The sequence below is a fragment of the Melopsittacus undulatus genome, chromosome 9 (assembly GCF_012275295.1).
Source record: "Melopsittacus undulatus isolate bMelUnd1 chromosome 9, bMelUnd1.mat.Z, whole genome shotgun sequence".
NCBI lineage: Eukaryota > Metazoa > Chordata > Aves > Psittaciformes > Psittaculidae > Melopsittacus > Melopsittacus undulatus.
The window spans coordinates 11,823,578-11,840,841 of NC_047535.1; the positions used below are offsets into that span (position 1 = coordinate 11,823,578).

At 45.7% G+C, this 17,264-nt stretch overlaps 1 protein-coding gene across 6 annotated transcripts in view; it reads left to right on the top strand.

The window, feature by feature from the left end:
* CSNK1G1 (casein kinase 1 gamma 1) overlaps positions 1–17,264 on the top strand; it is a 107,581-nt gene that overhangs the window by 26,715 nt on the left and 63,602 nt on the right. For all 6 annotated transcript variants that reach the window (XM_034065988.1, XM_034065989.1, XM_031043204.2 and 3 more), the window contains exon 3: positions 14,964–15,379. In XM_034065988.1, coding sequence (XP_033921879.1) covers positions 15,202–15,379 — 178 coding nt within the window. In that variant the 5' untranslated portion in view covers positions 14,964–15,201. The remainder of the gene's footprint in view (positions 1–14,963; positions 15,380–17,264) is intronic.

Here is a 17,264-nt window from a genome sequence, read left to right on the forward strand (position 1 = left end):
GTGAACTCTGATGTGGTTGAATCAGTGATGAACAGTGGCTGCTGTAACCCAGCTGTGCTCAGATAAACCACTGCTGGAAGTGGAGGCTTCGGTTTTCTTTCAGAAATCCTTTGGTGTGAGAGGACCAAGATCATGCTCTGCTACATTTGCACTTGTGCCCTGTGGAAGATGAGCAGACAGACTTCAGGCAAGGGCTGTCCTACTTGCTGTCCAGCAGCTGCCAGGTGACAGTAGGCCATTTGTAAAGGCAAATACCTGGTTGCTGTCAGCTTCTCTTCCTTCAGGAGCAGCAGCAGGTTTGCAGTGTTGTAGTAAATCACTTTAGAGAATGGAGGTAATGAAGTGAGGTCCCTGGGGAGGCTGTGGCAGCTGTTGGACATCTGACTTGTACTTTGCAGATGTGGTAAATCGATGATCCATCACAAAGAAGGGTTTAACTATACTTCAGTAGGCTGTCTCCATTTCCGTGTGCAGCTTTACCTTGTCTGAGGTACGTCCTGCAGGGGGATGATGGCCAGACCACTGTGGTTGAGTGTTTATTTTCCACTTTCATGTTGAGTCTTCAGATGTTAGGAAGTCCAATTTTTTACATTTCCTTTAAAAGGCAGCAGATGTCAGGTTGTCTTCAGCATCCTCCTTTCCTAAACTTTCTTCTCCAGCGGAATGAGAATCAAATCTGTACAGTTTCTATGACAAATGAGCTCTTCCAGCTCTGGTTCTTTTGCATAGTGATGGAAATGTCACTTAGAAAAAGAAAAGACCTTCCTGATGTAGATGTCCAGGCTGGCCATGCTGAAACTGTATTGAGTTTCACTTTATCTGGGATTCTGTCTTTGGGGAAGTAGTGCTGGTCCTGTGGGCAAGGATGCTGGTTAACCTCAAATGAGCTTTGAAGGTTGCAGCTTTAACAAGATGGTGACATACCTCACTTGATGCAGTGTTCTGCGAGCTGTGGGTATCAGAACTGAATGATCTTAAGATCCTTTCGAAACCAAACCATTCTATGATTCTTCTGAGGTTAGGAGGAAACCCCTGCATTGGAAAACAAACAAACACTTCCTGGTTTAGATCATGATATTAAAACTAATAGGGTGGAATAAGGTGTTGTCTCTTTTCTTAACAAGATTAATGCTTGTGAAATAAATGCTAAAGCTCAATGTGAAGAAATCTACTAGCCATAACTGAACCAAGGCCATGTGTTACAGGGCAAAGAAATGTTGTCAGGATGTGCTTTGCTTGGCTAAAAATTTCTGCCAGTACTTGTGTTGCATCTCTATTTTAAACTAGAAACTTAACTCTGAGTCTAGGTGAGTGTGAAAGAGTAGAACAAAGAGCTTTCTGCTCCAGCTTCAGGGACCAAGGACCTTCTCTGATCATCGCTCCTTGCTTGCTGTTTATTTCTTTGCTGGGCGTTGGCTTCAGTTTCTCCCTTTGCAAATACAGGGGAAGCCATGAGGTGTCTTCTCATCTCTACACCAAACTCAGATGAGTTGATGTAATCTTATCACAGGGACTTGGTTTGGGTCTTGAGAAATCTTCAGGCTTCTTTCCACAGTGTCTCTGATTCTGAGTCATTATAGGATGAGAAATAGAGTAGTGTGGTGCCGTTGACATGCTTGGAGGAAGAGATGGGATCCAGAGTGACCTGGACAGGCTGGAGAAGTGGGACCATGCGGACCTCAGTGAGTTCACCAAGGCCAAGGGCAAGGTCCTGCCCTGAGTTAGGCCAATCCCCAGCACAAACACAGGCTCGGGGAGGCTGGATGGAGCAGCCTGAGAAGGTCAATGGGCAGCTCCCCATGACCTGGCTTCAGTGTGTACTTGAGTTCAGAACCCCCCCGTGTGCTGGGCTGCACCCCCAGAGCGTGAGCAGCAGCTCAGGGAGAGGATCCTGCCCCTCTGCTGTGCTCTGGGGAGACCCCCCCCTGCAGCCCTGATCCAGCTCTGGGGCAGCAGCACAAGAGGGATGTGGAGCTGTTGGAGTGAGTGCAGAGGAGGCCATGGAGATGCTGCGAGGGCTGGAGCAGCTCTGCTCTGGAGCCAGGCTGAGAGAGCTGGGCTGGGGCAGCCTGGAGAACAGAAGGATCCTGAAGAGGAGACCTGAGAGCATCTCCAGTGCCTAAAGAGGCTTCAGGAAACCTGGAGAGGAGCTTGGGACAAGGGCCTGGAGGGACAGGCCAAGGGGCATGGCTTTAACCTGCCAGAGGGGAGACTGAGATGAGCTCTTAGGCAGAAGCTCTTCCCTGTGAGGGTGCTGAGGCGCTGGCCCAGGGTGCCCAGAGAAGCTGTGGCTGCCCCATCCCTGGCAGTGTTCAAGGCCAGGTTGGACACAGGGGCTTGGAGCAAGCTGCTCCAGTGGAAGGTGTCCCTGCCCATGGCAGGGGTTGGAATTGGATGAGCTTTAGGGTTCCTTCAACCGAAGCCATGCTATAATTGTATGGAACACAGGAATGGGTTAAAAGCTTGCAAAACAGGAGGGGTATCAACACAGCTAAGCCAACACTTAAGTAATTCCTTGAGGAATAGAGCAAAATATTTCTTTTTGTTAACTGCAAGACTTTACTCTGGTTCGTTCTAGGGGGTATTTATAGTTTTAATGGTAGTGCCTTGCCTTTCCTTCCTAATAGATTGTTGGACTGCAAGTGGCTGGAAGATTTGTTTGTTTTGGCACAATATTCCCTTTACATAGGCATGTCAAGTTTACAGCAAACAGAGAAGCCAAGCCATGAATTGTGCGAAGTCCTTAAGATGAGGGAAGGGAGAGAAATAGGACTAGTTGTCATGTAAAATTACCTCCCCAAACCTGAACCATCTCTGAGCTTATTTCTTCTTCCAGCTTGCCGTCTCCTTAAGGTGACGTTGCTCCATCAAATGCAATGTGAATTTGAACACTTGTGTCGGTGCTGCTTGTTCCTGCTGCTTGCAGCCATTGCTCGATACTAAACGTGCTGTGGGTTGGGCATTCAGTGTCCTCATTTTGAGTGTTGGGGAGCTTTGATGGTGGTCCTCTTCTGGCACTGTGCAGTTCAAACCTAACTGGTCGTAACCAAACCAGCAAAAGTAACCAAGGTGTTCACTTAGTGCCTGAGAACTGTTTCTTGACCTGAGAATTAAGTCTCACGTGGTGAGAAGGCGCTGGGATGCACATAAAGGGTTGTCAGTAATGGCAGCAGAAGTTGTCATGAAGTCCACTGCCATGACCTTAGCACAGTGTTGTCACCGAGTACATGTGGCTTTCATAATGAAATGTGCTGCGGAAGCTGGACATGACTTTGGAGCCATTGTTTATGACTGAAAAATGGGTCTGCTTGACAGGCTGCAGGCACCAAGTGCCCTGCTCTGAGGGACAGGGTCTGTGCCCTTGGTGTAGGGGGGGACCCTGTTGCTGCCCGTCTTCAGGCCTCCTTTTTGTGGAGGCAGAGGACGCTCTGGTGTGCAGGGAGGTTTTGGATTGCCAGATATCCTTGCTGGCTTTAACACCCTCTTGTGTGGTGGGGACGTCAGCCATCACCTGGCACAGGTGTGATGTCTGGCTGCCTCTGGTTGGTTGGGTACAGTCAAAAGAAAAAGCTCCAGAGCTTATCTCAAGACTGCGAGTCTGAGAAACCAGAGTATTTGTTGCCACCTTATGCTGCTGGTGCTCTCCAGACGTGCCTCAGTGTGCTTGATGGTTTTACATGGGATGCCAGTGTGGAGAGGCTGCCTCTCCTAATGCTGCCTTACCTCACATAGCCCATGGACATCATCTCAGCAAACGGTCCGGGTGATTTCTATGAAGAAACTGAATCCTATGAAGCATGAGTGGAAAAGTGATGGAAATGGGATAGTGTGTGCTAAGAAGTGTGGAAGAAGCTAAAATACCCATCCATGTGAAGGCTTCTAGTGCATGAAGACTTTTAAATCAACTTGCTGCCTTCAGAAGAACTTGCTTGTCTTCCTTTCAGGAAGAAAAACCCTCCAAAACCTACCAACAACAGAAACCTACATGCATGAACAATTTTTTTAGCTGTGTAGCTTCTTATCTGGAGTCTTGATGGCTTCTGCTCGGCTGCACGCTGTGGGCCGGTTGTACCAGCTAGCTTCTTGCCACTCAGAGGAAATAAGCAGGCACAAACATTGACTTTCTGTGAACAAACACAACTGTCTCACTGTGTACATTGGGATTACTGTGTCTAATGGCTCTTCTGAGGAAGTGCAGGTTTTATGGAGCTGATGATGGTTGGGTGGGTGTAGCTGATCTTGCCACTATGGGCACAGAACAAAGCGGTACCCAGGGCTGCACCTTGCACTGGGGAGGAGATGGGAGGTAGCTGCCAGCAGAAGGGCTGACCTTTGCTTAATTTAAAATTAAAAGGTTCAATAAAAACTAGAAAAGGCAAGAGCCTGGTTTCTTTCACAAGGCTCCTCAGAGCTCCTAAGCATCCTCTAGCTCTCCTGCAAGGGGGATGAACTTCACCAGCAGATATTTTGCTTGGTCTCGATGTAATTCTTGGCATCTTCTGATTGCATAGGCCATCCATATCAATCTCGTCTGACAGCTGAACTGCTTCTTGAGGATATGCAGTTGGGAGAGCCAAAACCAGGGAGTTGTAAATCTCGCAGAGGAAGGGAAAGGTTGTTCTTTCTATGCCATAAGGATGCTACCCTGTAGGATGGGTGAGGGGGGAGTGTTGATGTTTGTTTTGGGGCTGCAGCACTGCTGCAGTGCTCACTTGATTGGAGGTCTTATAATCCCATAATAGGAAAGGAAGACAAATCACTGCAGCAGGCTTCAGGCTTGGAGTGTAACTGAGCTTTAAATATTAAACTCTGTTAGTTTTTAACATAAGTGAGCTATGCCAGTAAAAAACTTTCCTACAAAACACAGAGGGGTGGGAGAGAATGAGGCTATGGCAGGGAACTAGGGTGCTGGCAGTGCCCCTTCTTGGTAGCAGCTCTGAGACTTGTTTGCTTAAGCGGAAGCAATGTATTTATTAAGCCCAAACAAGCAGGAGTCCTGGTTCTTATCTTTTCAGCTACCTTGTGCTCTTCAACCTCTGCACATGGTCACAAAGTTTGTCACCACTGTTTGCCTCCAAATAAACAGCACATTAAAGGCTGGGAGAGATTTCTCTCTGTATATAGGTCTCAGGTACATAGTTTCCTCTTTGAGACATAGGTTAGTTTCAAGCAAAGTATGTAGGTAATGTCATTTGAATTCCTGCCAAACATCTAATTATATGAGTGATGGCATGGGCTGATCTGTTCCATTCCTGCCGGAAAAGGCAGTATTCTAAACTAAGGAGAAGGTGAAGTTCAGGCATTAAAATGAAAACATATATACATTAAATCATTAAGTATGAAGTTTTTTTGTGTTTCCTCCTGATACATTAGTTGTCTCTCCTTTTGGCATTACATTATTATCTGTGTTTTGGTAAGAGATGCTGATGTTCCTGCTCACCATCTCTTGCATCACTGCATTTCAATTTTATTAACCAACTCTTACCAGAGTTTCTGGTGATGAGCAGTGTGGATACAGGGGCCAAGTCAAGTCTGTTGGGCAACATCGAGAGTCTGAGGGATGGATCATTTGGACTTGGCAGGGTTGTCTGCTTCCCCATTTTCTGCGGGGCCTCTGGGCTTTGCCTGCTAGTCCAGGTCTTGAAGTTTAGCTACAGAGGCTGTGCAGAGCATACTTTTATGACTTTTACTCACCTACACTGTTGTTCTTGGTCATGTTGCCTTCTCATAAGCTTCCTTTTTGTGTTCTCTTCATATGAGGTGGTGAAGAACAATTTCCTCAGTTTCAGTAATGCAACCCTGCATTACAACCTCTTACAGCCAAATTTGCTTAGGCCCATTGCTGGTGTTCATCCCTGGAGGACATACCTAAGCTGGGGTGAATCTTGCCTGATTTATGGCGTGTGTTGGCTCTTAGTGCCTAAACCCTTGCACCGAATTGGGTGGTTTAATAAAGCCCCTTTCTGAAGCCACTTACTTCTGATGCACCTTCAGAACTTTATTGCTGATGTGTGGAAGTGGTGTTTTCTCTAAGGCTTTGCTGCTTTGTGTAGTGGACACTGAGAGCACCCATACACCTGTACTTAGGGCTCAGTGCTGTGGGAGGCTAGAGTAGTTTTCCTTTGTCTCCTGAGGTGCAAATGCTCAGCAGCATTAACATGACGTTTCACACTGACAAGACACAGCACGTGCTCTTCCCTGTCTAGCAGTCTTTTGATCTTTGCAGCTATGTAGAATAACAGAATTGGGTTGGAAAGGATCTTAAGATCATCCAGTTCCAACCCTCTGCCGTGGGCAGGGACACCTGACGCTAGACCATGTCACCCAAGGCTCTGTCCAACCTGGCCTTGAACACTGCCAGGGATGGGGCAGCCACAGCTTCTTTGGGCACCCTGTGCCAGCGCCTCAGCACACTCATAGGGAAGAGTTTCTTCCTTATATTTAACCGGTACTTCCCCTATGCAAGTTTAAACCCATCACCCCTTGTACTATAGATGTACTGGGCATCGTTCTGTCTGTGTGCTGGTTAATACCAAGATCTGGGTGCACTGCTGCTCCAGACTGCCAGTGAGCATCATTTTTGGTCTCTGCTTAACCTGGCTACAGAGGCTGAAATACTGAATCTGCTCAATGGCATCTGAAGCTTATTTTACGAGCTGATAAAAGCCTTGGCAGAGGTTTGGTGTCCTGGTCTGTGGTAACTAATCTGCTTGTTTGTCCTTGCTTTTTGAGGTGCCTTGGGTATTGGTGTGACTGAGGAGAAGCAGCCTGCTCCTCTCAGGCAGCTGCAAGTCCCTTCTGGGGACCTGAAGCTCTTGAGTTGGGATACAAAGATCCTGCATCTGAATATGACTTCATTGCTGCTTTATAATGAAACTTTTAATTGATACTGGGAGGCACTTGACACGAATGTGTTCTTCCATGGGGAGGTTGCATACCTGATAGGTGCTTGTGTTTATCTCCATGCATGGCCAGCACCTCTTTGAATTACTCATCTCTAGCTGTGTTTCACTAACGCAGCTTCTACCTACCCCTGGCTGTCAGGGGGACTTCAATCTTCTTTGGCCCTGTCTCCTGAAGTTCACAAGGAGTTTTCTTCTAGTCAGAGGCTCTTCCCCGCCTCACACGCACACACCATGAAAGCTGTCTTGGCTCTGAAATTGATACTTGCATTCCTTTCTGAAAGCAGAAAAAAGCCCTTCATGGTTTGGATGCTGCAAAAGGGCTTTTTTCTTATGTTTAACTGCCAAATCTACCAGTCTTTTCAAGCTCCCTGAGCCTGTCTACAATTCATCCTCCAGGCTGCTTTTCCTTGCCAGGCAGTGCACAGATAAAACAGTTGCGGATTACTGAGGTGCATCTGTGTTAAATCATGCTATAAATCTTCAAAAATTATGTTGCTGCTGGTGATCTAAGCTTGCTTCAGAGCCCAAACCACAGTGGTAGTTGTCTTGTCAAGCACTTTGCTCATCACTGACACCAGTATCTGCAAACTGCATCTGTTGACCACCACGGATACACCTGAATCTGCCTGACATGGGTTATTCCTTGAAGATGCACATGGCTGTCTAAAAGTCATCTCATCCCTGGTAGGCTTTGCCCCTTCTTCACATCCATTGCCTGAAAGGAAGGGGATGGAGTAGGTATACCTGCAGCTTGATTTTTGCTGTTAAGCAGTCTAGTATTTTAAGGTGAAAAAAATGCAGGTGTATGTGATACCTGGATATCAGAGAAGAAAACATCTGCAGGGTTCTCATCCTGGCCCAGGGCTGTTGCAGACCCTTTGCTACTGCCAGATTTTTTTTCTCGGTAGCACCCTCATAAATCTCTATTTCTGCTGGAACTTGATCTTACACAGCCTCATGCAGCCTGTTTTGCAAGCAGAGATGCTATCCTGAATGTCAGGCTTCTTGCCAGTCTTTGAGAAACCTTTAGAAGACAGGATTTGGAAGGGGGGGGGTTGGTTATTGTGCTATCAGGTGGCAGATCTCACAACCCTCATGCGGTGGGATGGTTCCCTCCCGGGCTGCCGCAGATGCGGTGTGGGGCTGGAGCTGTGCAGGCAGCTGCGTGTGGGCTGCACACCTGCATCTTTCTGAGGGGCTTGGCTGGGGTTTGTGCCGCTGACTCCTGCAGCGAGCCTCATGAGGTCGAGGGGAGCTCATCTGGCAGGTGCTCTTTTCTCAGACCAAAAAATAACCTAGAATATGCAGAGCTCAGGTTTCATTAGGGGATTTTTTTCATTTTATTCCAATTTTATTCCAGTGTTCATTTATCTGTTCCAGCATAATCCAACTCTTCATAAATAGCATCAGCCCTCTTTTCTGACAGGTTATGGTCTGTAGTACTTTGCTACAGGAACAGGGTGCCCAGAGAAGCTGTGGCTGTCCCATCCCTGGCAGTGTTCAAGGCCAGGTTGGACAGAGCCTTGGATGACATGGCCTAGTGTGAAGCACCTCTGCTCATGGTAGGGTGGTGGAACTGGATGATCTTAAGGTCCTTTCCAAACCAAACTGTTCTATGATACGTAAGAATATGCATGGATGGCTGCTGGCATATGCTGGGCTTAAACTCGAATGGGAAAGAGGAGTCAATGAATCTGGCTTTCATCACATAAACTATTTCCCTGGAAAATGGTCTTTTCTTTTACTCTCTTTGTGTGGAAGAGCTAAATTATGACCCAGATTGCTTTTCTTTCCCTCCCTTGCATTCTTGGCCCTCAAGCTTAGCTTTTGTAGAGGGTATTGAGAGTAAAGTTCAGGAATGAACTTGGGTGCTTGGATCTCTCTTGAGATCAACTGAGACTCATTTGGAAAAGTAACTTGCCAACATATTTAGTTGAAGATTATACAGTTAATGTGTTTCAGCATGTTTACAAGATCTTCGAGGAAAAGACTTCATGGAAGTTCACTACTCTAGGATGGAAATTGGTGTGAGTTCACTTGGGTTCATCCTTTTCTGTAAAAACTGTAGTTGTAGGATGTCAACTTGACAGTCCTGTGCATTTATGAGTAGTGAATGACTGTAGTGATCTGCAGTTGGCCATCCTTCTCCCTTCCCAGCAATTTAGACTTAAATACTATTTGTAAGCCTCAGAAGGCATTTTTTCCTGAACAAAACTAGCTGCACAAGCCGAAGATTAAATTGTTGGGTCAAATGATTCAACAGAAGCCGCTTGTAGTGTTTAAAAGGCTTCTGTAGCCTTCAGAGTTGGAAAGAATCTCCAAGTGTGGGACATCTGACATGACATGTAGCCTGCAGCCAGCTTTGTCAATGCTGTTACCAGCTTTAAACTGCAACAGGGAATTTTGACCTCCCTTTTCACTTTTTCTGTTGCTTTTCACGTGTAGGACGCTGAAACCAGGTCATCCTAGTGCTGTTTAGGAAAGCCCAGGTAAAATGCTGGTCTCCTCTGTGTGGAGGTACTCTTGGGATAGAGGGTGTAGTTGAAATATACTCCCATAATGTGAGGCTTACTGAGGGAGTAGTAGAAGACCCTCTAGGAAATCAGAAAGCTCTTGAGTTGGAGAGAAAAAGGCAAAAAGAAGTATATTTCTCATGGCTGAGTGGAGGAAACATTCAGCATCTACATCTTTCTACTAGTGGGTGTAGGTAACCAAGCACCAGAGCAGGTCCTCTTCCATGTCAGACCAAGGCAGGATATTTGGTTATGTATGGTTTTTCACCCTTAGGAACCGGGTAGAGCTCATAACTTTTTTATGTTCTCATTAGTAGAACAGCAACTTTGTCAGAAGTGGGTAGTGAGGTGGCTTTGGAAAAAGGCAGTTTTGTTGGAGCCAGTTGGAAGGTAGCATTGGGCAGTAGCAGGACAAGAAGCAGAACGTCTTGTCCAAGATGAGGGAGGCAAGCAATAAGCCGTTGAGATGAGAAGGCATGAAGGGACCTGAAGCCCATGGAGATGTATGTTCACACAGAAGAGAGCAAAGCTGTGAGAAATTTACTAATTGTGGTTTAATATAGGGAGAGCGTTGACATCTAGGAAGTTGTTAGTGCATGCAGTAAAGCAGAGGCCACCAAGCCAGCTTGTTCCTCTAAACTTAAGCATGTAAGCTAATAAAATGTGTTGGCAGGTGCTGAGAACGTGAGTGAACGCATCGTGTCTGCTCTGGTTTCAAAATGTGTCTCATTACCTGTATGTATTCTGCCTGCTCTGCCTTTTCCAGAGGGTGAACTGTTTGTCCCCATCTGTGGCAAAGCACAGTTTTCTACTGCTAAAGGCTCTACTTTTTACATGGCATGAGGGTGGAAGCTGGTGATCTCATATCTGTATGTTTATAACGTGTCAGTTGGGAGCCCTGGAGGGTTCTCTAGTCTTTGAAGTCATGTGGGAAGTAGCAGATCTTGTCTGGAAAGCACACTCCAGATCAAGAGTCTTACAAAAAGTATTAGAGGCACGTGGGGTGGATGTTGGAAAATCCAGCGAGAGGGCATGTACCTTGTCCTAAAGCAATGCTTGTGGAGCTGCTTTGAGAAACTGAGTTCCTGTTTCTGTAGAGAGAGGGATGAGATCACCATCCCAACAGAAAATTGGGCTTTCTTGTAGATTTTTTCTTCAAAGAAGGAAAAACTAATGTAGGGCTGAACTGCTTCTGCTTGTGAGGGTGTTGATCCATCCACCAAACATCTGCAGTTTGATTTCTAGCATATATTGCCTCCTTCATGAGTCAGAACTGCACACAGGCCTGGATCAGGTCTCCTGGAATTGGTGTGAGGAAAGGGCGATTCATTTCCAGTTTCAGTTTGGACAGACTTTCTGAAATAGTGCCACAACCCAGGACTTTGACAGCTCTTGTTCTTACCTTGGAAGGGTCTCCAGAGTATCTCAAGTAGGTCAAAGATTTCCAGTGCAAGGGAAGTAAGCTTTTTCTTTAAAGGGTAGGAATAAGCATTGCTTTGGCTTCTTCACACCAGTCTTTTGTTTGCATTGGCCCGCTGCTGCTTTAAGACTTAAGGACTTCATTGAGGAGTCTGGATGGCTGTGAGCAATGTCACTGTGTCATAATGAGTGCTTGTTAAGCGATTAAACCTCCTTCATGCTAGGTGCTTCTACTGATCACAATGTGAATGGCAGCTGCCTTCAACACCACCTAGAAGCTGGTTTGTAGCTTTGGCTCTGTGATTTTATCAATGGAGGTGAGGTCATGATTTAGATCTTGGGTCCCAAGTGTTCTGAAGTGTGTAGGATACAGTTGGTTTGGGGTTTTTACTTAGTAATTTCCTTTCAAGCCTGTATCTTTTATTAAACAACTGTTCCCTTGCCTCCAACTGTATTGCAGTGAAATGAATACTGGAATTGGACTGAGTCACTGTTAGGGAAATATCTTCATGCAGCTTTGTTTAAATGGAAGTAACTTTCAGGAGCAATCTTGCTGAGTGGGTGGAAAGGTAGGAAGGAAAATCATTATGAAGAGGTTTGAATCGTGGCAGGAAATAGTCATTCCGAGTAGTCTTTAAATATTAATGCAGCTGACTTCAAATTACAGTCCTGTCTTCGTGCTTTTGCCACTCCTCTGCCAAAGCCAAGCGCTTTGTTAGTCCTCAAAAGCCATATTTGATGCCATATTTACTACAGCTTGTTTTAGGATATAGGTACAATAGTGAAAGATCTTTGTGCTGTTTGGTGTACTGACAGCTGGGACCTGCTCATAGGATTGGCCATAACAAAGGGATTCTCAAATGTTCAGTTCACTCGTTCGTTGCTGATTTGAATTCGTGTTTGTTGAAGGCTTTCAGCAGAGAGAGAGGATGGTCAGTGTTTGCAGACTGTCAGGCGTAACTTTTCCATCCTTCTCCCTGGGAAGGATGGAGGCTGAGTGTCTTGTAACTATTAACATCTTATTTTACTAGCCAGGAATGATGTGGTGGAGCTCTGCACTTTGCCTGCATGAGAAGAAAGGAGTTACTTGTCCCATCTGAGGTGCACTGAGTGAGATGGTGCAAGTGTCAAACCAAGCACTGTATTTTGATGTCAGATCTGAAACTCAGCACACGGGGCTTGAGCCAAGTTCAGACTTTAGTCTGGAGGAGGGGGAAGTTATATTGAGGTTCAGGAGGGCTTGTGCTCTCAGGAGGGTTGGAGCACTCAGGGGAATGATGTACTTGTGCCATCAAGCACTGCAGAGCACCACCTGCCCTGCTCATATCAGTGTTTTGAAACATGTTGAATGAACACCTTTACCTTTTGGTGGCTTTCAGCTCTATTTTATCATAGCTGGTAAACACTCCTCTGTAACAATGCTTGTGCCAGCAGGTAGCTAAACAACGTTGAAAAGATCCTCACCTAGGCACCAAAACCACCTCACTGTGTGGATCCATCTGCTCTGCAGGGCAAAGGCTGGTAGCACTTCATGGCAGGAGGAAGGTTCACCTGCTTCTGGCATCACACAGGAAGACACTATAGTGTGTTCTTAACAGCCTCTCTATTCCCAGTCCACCTCATGTGGTTTAAAAACCTTTTCTGGTGGTTTTAGCTTGTGTTTACTCTTATGCTTTCTGCTGCCCATGGAGCTGTTAGCTGAATGAGCAAGAAAAACCAAAACCTGTTTGTAGCTTTATAAAAACTGCAGCATTCCTCTTTGCTGTAATCAGTCCCTGTCAGGCACAGTTTTGCCTCTTTTGTTTGACCCTCTCCTTTTGGGGACAGGTTGGGGTCCAACCAAAGTGCTTTTTCACATATCTGCTAAAGTTATCATCATTGCTTATACAGGCTGTTTTCACAAAGCAGATACAACTGTGCTTGTGTCTATGCAAACAACTTTGAGAAGCAGCCCTAGTTCACCCCTCCAAAACAAACGCTGCAGCTGAAAGTCTGTTGGGATGTCTCTGGTGAAAAACCAGTTCATCCTGTTTGCCTGTAATGGATGCTTCCTGCTTATTCATTTTTAAGTATTAAATCTTGAATTAGGTTGAGGGACAATTGAAGCTTGGTAATGCTAAATACTGAATTCCTTGTATGTGAAAGTCTCCAACTCTGTCTCCAGCTAGGCCATTGAATGGCATTTCACACATTACTTAGTGCCATGTTTGGAGCGTGACACTGTGGTTTCTGGGCCAGTATGGCTGAACCGGTATTACGGACATGACACACTGGTTCTCAGGTGACCTGATGATTTTCAGACCTCCTGGGTTTGCTGCTAATGTGCTGTGTGATACTCTCTGCTGAGACTCACCTTTGTGCAGAGCAACAACAAGAATTCATCCGCTTTTCCTTCTAGAGAAAAGAGCTTCTGAGTCACAGGCTGGATGACATGTCCTGTGGGCTGTAACCTGTGCAACCTGAGCTGGGTTCTAAGCATTGGTATAAACTGTTGAAGTTGGGTGAGGTTGTGGGATTACACTGCATGAAGCATCTATTCGCATGTATGGATGTTTCTTTATGCTATTATTAGTTCCTCAGGTTCTGCCTAATATACACATCATCCTTTCTGTGAAGATGGAGTCTGACAGAGTCCTGCAAACTCTCTGGCTGATGTAGAAGCCTGCAGTAATAAATGAACAAAAGCAGTGGAAAGATAATTGCAAAGTGGTGTTAAAGTTGTGCATACTGGGCTGGGTCAGCCTGGAGAAGGCTCCTGAAGGGGAGACCTTAAAGCAGCTTTGGTACCTAAAGGAGCTGCAGGAAACCTGGAGAGGGGCTTGGGATGACAGGCCAAGGGGAATGGCTTTAACCTCCCCGAGGAGAGACTGAGATGAGCTCTTAAGCAGAAGCTCTTCCCTGTGAGGGTGCTGAGGCGCTGGCACAGGGTGCCCAGAGAAGCTGTGGCTGCCCCATCCCTGGCAGTGTTCAAGGCCAGGTTGGACACAGGGGCTTGGAGCAAGCTGCTCCAGTGGAAGGTGTCCCTGCCTGTGGCAGGGGTTGGGACTGGATGAGTTTTATGGTGCCTTCAACCCAAGCCATCCTGTGATCCTTTCACCTAGGAGAGGTCTCATGGTGAGATGTCAATTTGCCCTGTGCTCCCTGGACTGCACATGTGGAGCAGGACCCAAGAGGGTCTGTACAGTTCCTGCATGTCTCTTTTGGGATGGTCCATGGGTACAGGGGCACCACTTGGCCTGTGTGGGTTAAGAAGCATCTATTTCTTATCCTCTTTTGACAGAGTTAGCAGACTGATGCTTTTGAGATGCACCAGTCCACTGTCTGGAGTTGTCCAGGGTTGCCCATTGGTTATGGTGGTGACAAGTTTGGACATGCAGGAGTAAGGTGCACTTCAGTTTCTGTGGGACAGCAGTCCAGCTTTTGTTTGCCAGTCATCAGTGCAGGCTGCTGGAGAAGATGTTGGCCCTTGAGTCCCTCACCCAATTCCGTTAGAAGGTCTATTTTTCCAAAGCTTCATTTTCTTTGGGAAGTAAATCATGCTGGGAACATGAACTGTGTGTTGATACAATTGTCAGGAAATTTCTAGGTTTTTAAAAGGAATAAATCTTGACTTACCTGCTGCTTTTGGTCACTTCTGTAAGACAGCAGTTTCAGCCGGCAGCTATATCTGAGGTCAACTTTAAAAGACGGAAAATGAAGGAAAAGTCAGTATTTTCTTCTCCTGATGCTGTTAATTTCTACTTCTTTTTTTTGTCTGGCTTTTGTGTAATACTTTATAAACACATGAAGTGAGAAGAAAAGAGACTACACTCCACAACTGCTTTAAAGCTGGGATGTGAGCTTGCATTTTCCACCTGGTATGCTGGTGTAATTAAAATTGCCTTTCAGTTGTGTGCGTGGTGTGAGCTCCAATAACTCCAGTAGCAGGCAGTGGATGGACAGCATTTGTCTATCTTAGTCACTTTGTGGATTTTTATCAGACAAGTAAGGTAGTGGTGGAGTTTCCATTTAGCTGTGAATTTCCTCGAGGCCAGGAGCATTCTGGACATTCACCTCTGTCTATGTTTCTTACTGGGTAGTTTAAAATAATGATTTTTACTTCATATATCCTTTTTCTTTTCCCCAGGTAAGAAACCAAAAGCAACCTGCCTTTACTGAGTTCTCAAGAACATAATCGACCCCTTGGTACATTATCAGGATGCATTAAGGAACTGGATACAGTGCCAAAAGAGCTCCATGCGTTTCCATGACTCTCTTGAACCCTGACTCAGATACTTTTGGATATATATTTCTGATCTAAGGAGAAGAGTGTGTATTCCAACTCCTTTCTGCCAGCTTGCTGGCAGAAAGATTTCACTAAGACCATGGACCATCCTAATAGGGAAAAGGATGAAAGGCAGCGGACAACGAAAGGAATGCCTGGAAGGAGTGGGCATGGTTCTCGACCAAGCTCATCGGCATCTTCTGGCGTTCTGATGGTGGGACCCAACTTCAGAGTGGGCAAGAAGATTGGGTGTGGGAACTTTGGAGAACTCAGACTAGGTAAGAAGTAACCGTTTTAGTCACCTGCGTTCTGCAGTTAGCATTTCACCACTGGAATATAAATACATCAAAACTTAACCCTGGCTTGAGAAATGTGCGTGCTTGTCTTGTTTCCCAAGTGTTGAGCTGCCTTACCTGAAGCTTCTGACTCAGAAGATGTAACTGTTAGCATTATTTTTATTTGCATAAAGCCAAAGTGAATACACTGGAGAGGCCAAAGATGCAAATTTTGAACAATCCCAACTTTGAAGACTGTTCTCAGCGCTGAATGTCTTGCCTAAGGTGAACAAAAATCTTCTTAACTGCCTGGATTGCTAAATCTTGCTATTAATGTCATGTTCATAAGCTGGGATGCTCAATCAAAGTAATGGGTGAAACTCTTTCCCAGCACTCAGCCACATCCTTCACTAACCTCTGTGCCCTACTTTCAGCCTCATCACCCACTCCCTGATCTGTTCCATGTGTCTGAGGTGCTGACTGGCCATCTGGCTGCTGAACCGGCCCCACAGCCCAGCGCGGGCCATTGGTGTTCCAAACCGCATGCCTTGCAGCTGGTCACCCGCAGATGGCCATGCTAATGCGTCTCTTGTTTAGGATGGCTTAAGAGCAGCCCAGTGTGTTGGGCTCTTCAGTTATCCTCAACAAACAATGGCTGTGTTTGAAATGAGTGGGGGAAGCAGCTGCTGGTAATTGCACATCCCTGAACTCCCAGTATGGGGTAGTTGCTGTAGATCAGAAGGAGCACTTTGTGGTGGTCTTGATCCTGACTTAAAATGGTTGTATTTCTCCTCTTCTGCTGAATAATTTGTATTGCTGAAGATGGGTTCACTGACACAAACACTGCTTTCCCAAACTTCATACTTACTCGGAACTGAAATTACAATAATTTGTGCATCAGGTACAAGGGATGATAAATAAATCAGTCAGGGAATTGCTTCTGGTAACCAAAGGGTTATAACACTTAACTACTGATACTATCTTGGTGGATTCCTGTGAGAATCTACGTAATCTTAGATTAATACATGCAGTCTTTCATTCTAATGTTTGGTTATTGCATCTATATGATATACCACTTCCCCACGGTGTGAAGATTAACCAGCTTGGGTGTGATCTGCCTCAGTAAAGGGCAGTTTGGTTTCAGCATTACATCAGAGATGCTTTATTGATTTGCAGATGGAAAGATAATGCTCCAAAGGTGGAGAGGAATCAAGGGCTGGGGAAAACCTCCCACCTGCATGAATATGGTCATGATTGGCAGCTGAAGATAAGCTAGGATTCTGACAGTGACATGACATGAATAGCTGTACTGCATTTTCAGAGCCTCCCCCAAGAGCAAATGTCACACTAGCAGGATCCCCATGGAGATGTTGAATTACTTTGTAACCCAAGCTCTGCTCTGAGGTTCAGTGGCTGTAGTGGATCTCTTCAGTTATTATGGTTCTTGCATTTATTCAGCTGGTGCCCAAATCCCCTTTCCATCATTCTTCTTTGTCATGTTTCTCACCATTTCAGCAGTGTTCTGTCTCTGACTGAGATTCAGTCTCAACGCACAGGCTGTACAGGAGAGACTTTCAGATGAAAATGTCAATTTACAGAGAAATTCAGTTTTAACTATTGAAAAAGCAACACCTAGTAATCTAGTGACTCTTTTTCAGTACATTGATAAATGTTTTGTTACTCCTGGTTAAATGTTTTGTTACTCCCGGTTAAGTCACACGCTGTATGTGGGCAGTGAAGATGATCAGAGGATGTCTCATGAAGACAGGCTGAGAGAGCTGGGCTTGTTCGGCCTGGAGAAGGCTTTTCCAATGCCTAAAGAGGACATCTTATAAGTTCAGAGAGTGACAGGACAAGGGGTAGTAGGCTCAAACTTAAACAGGGGAGA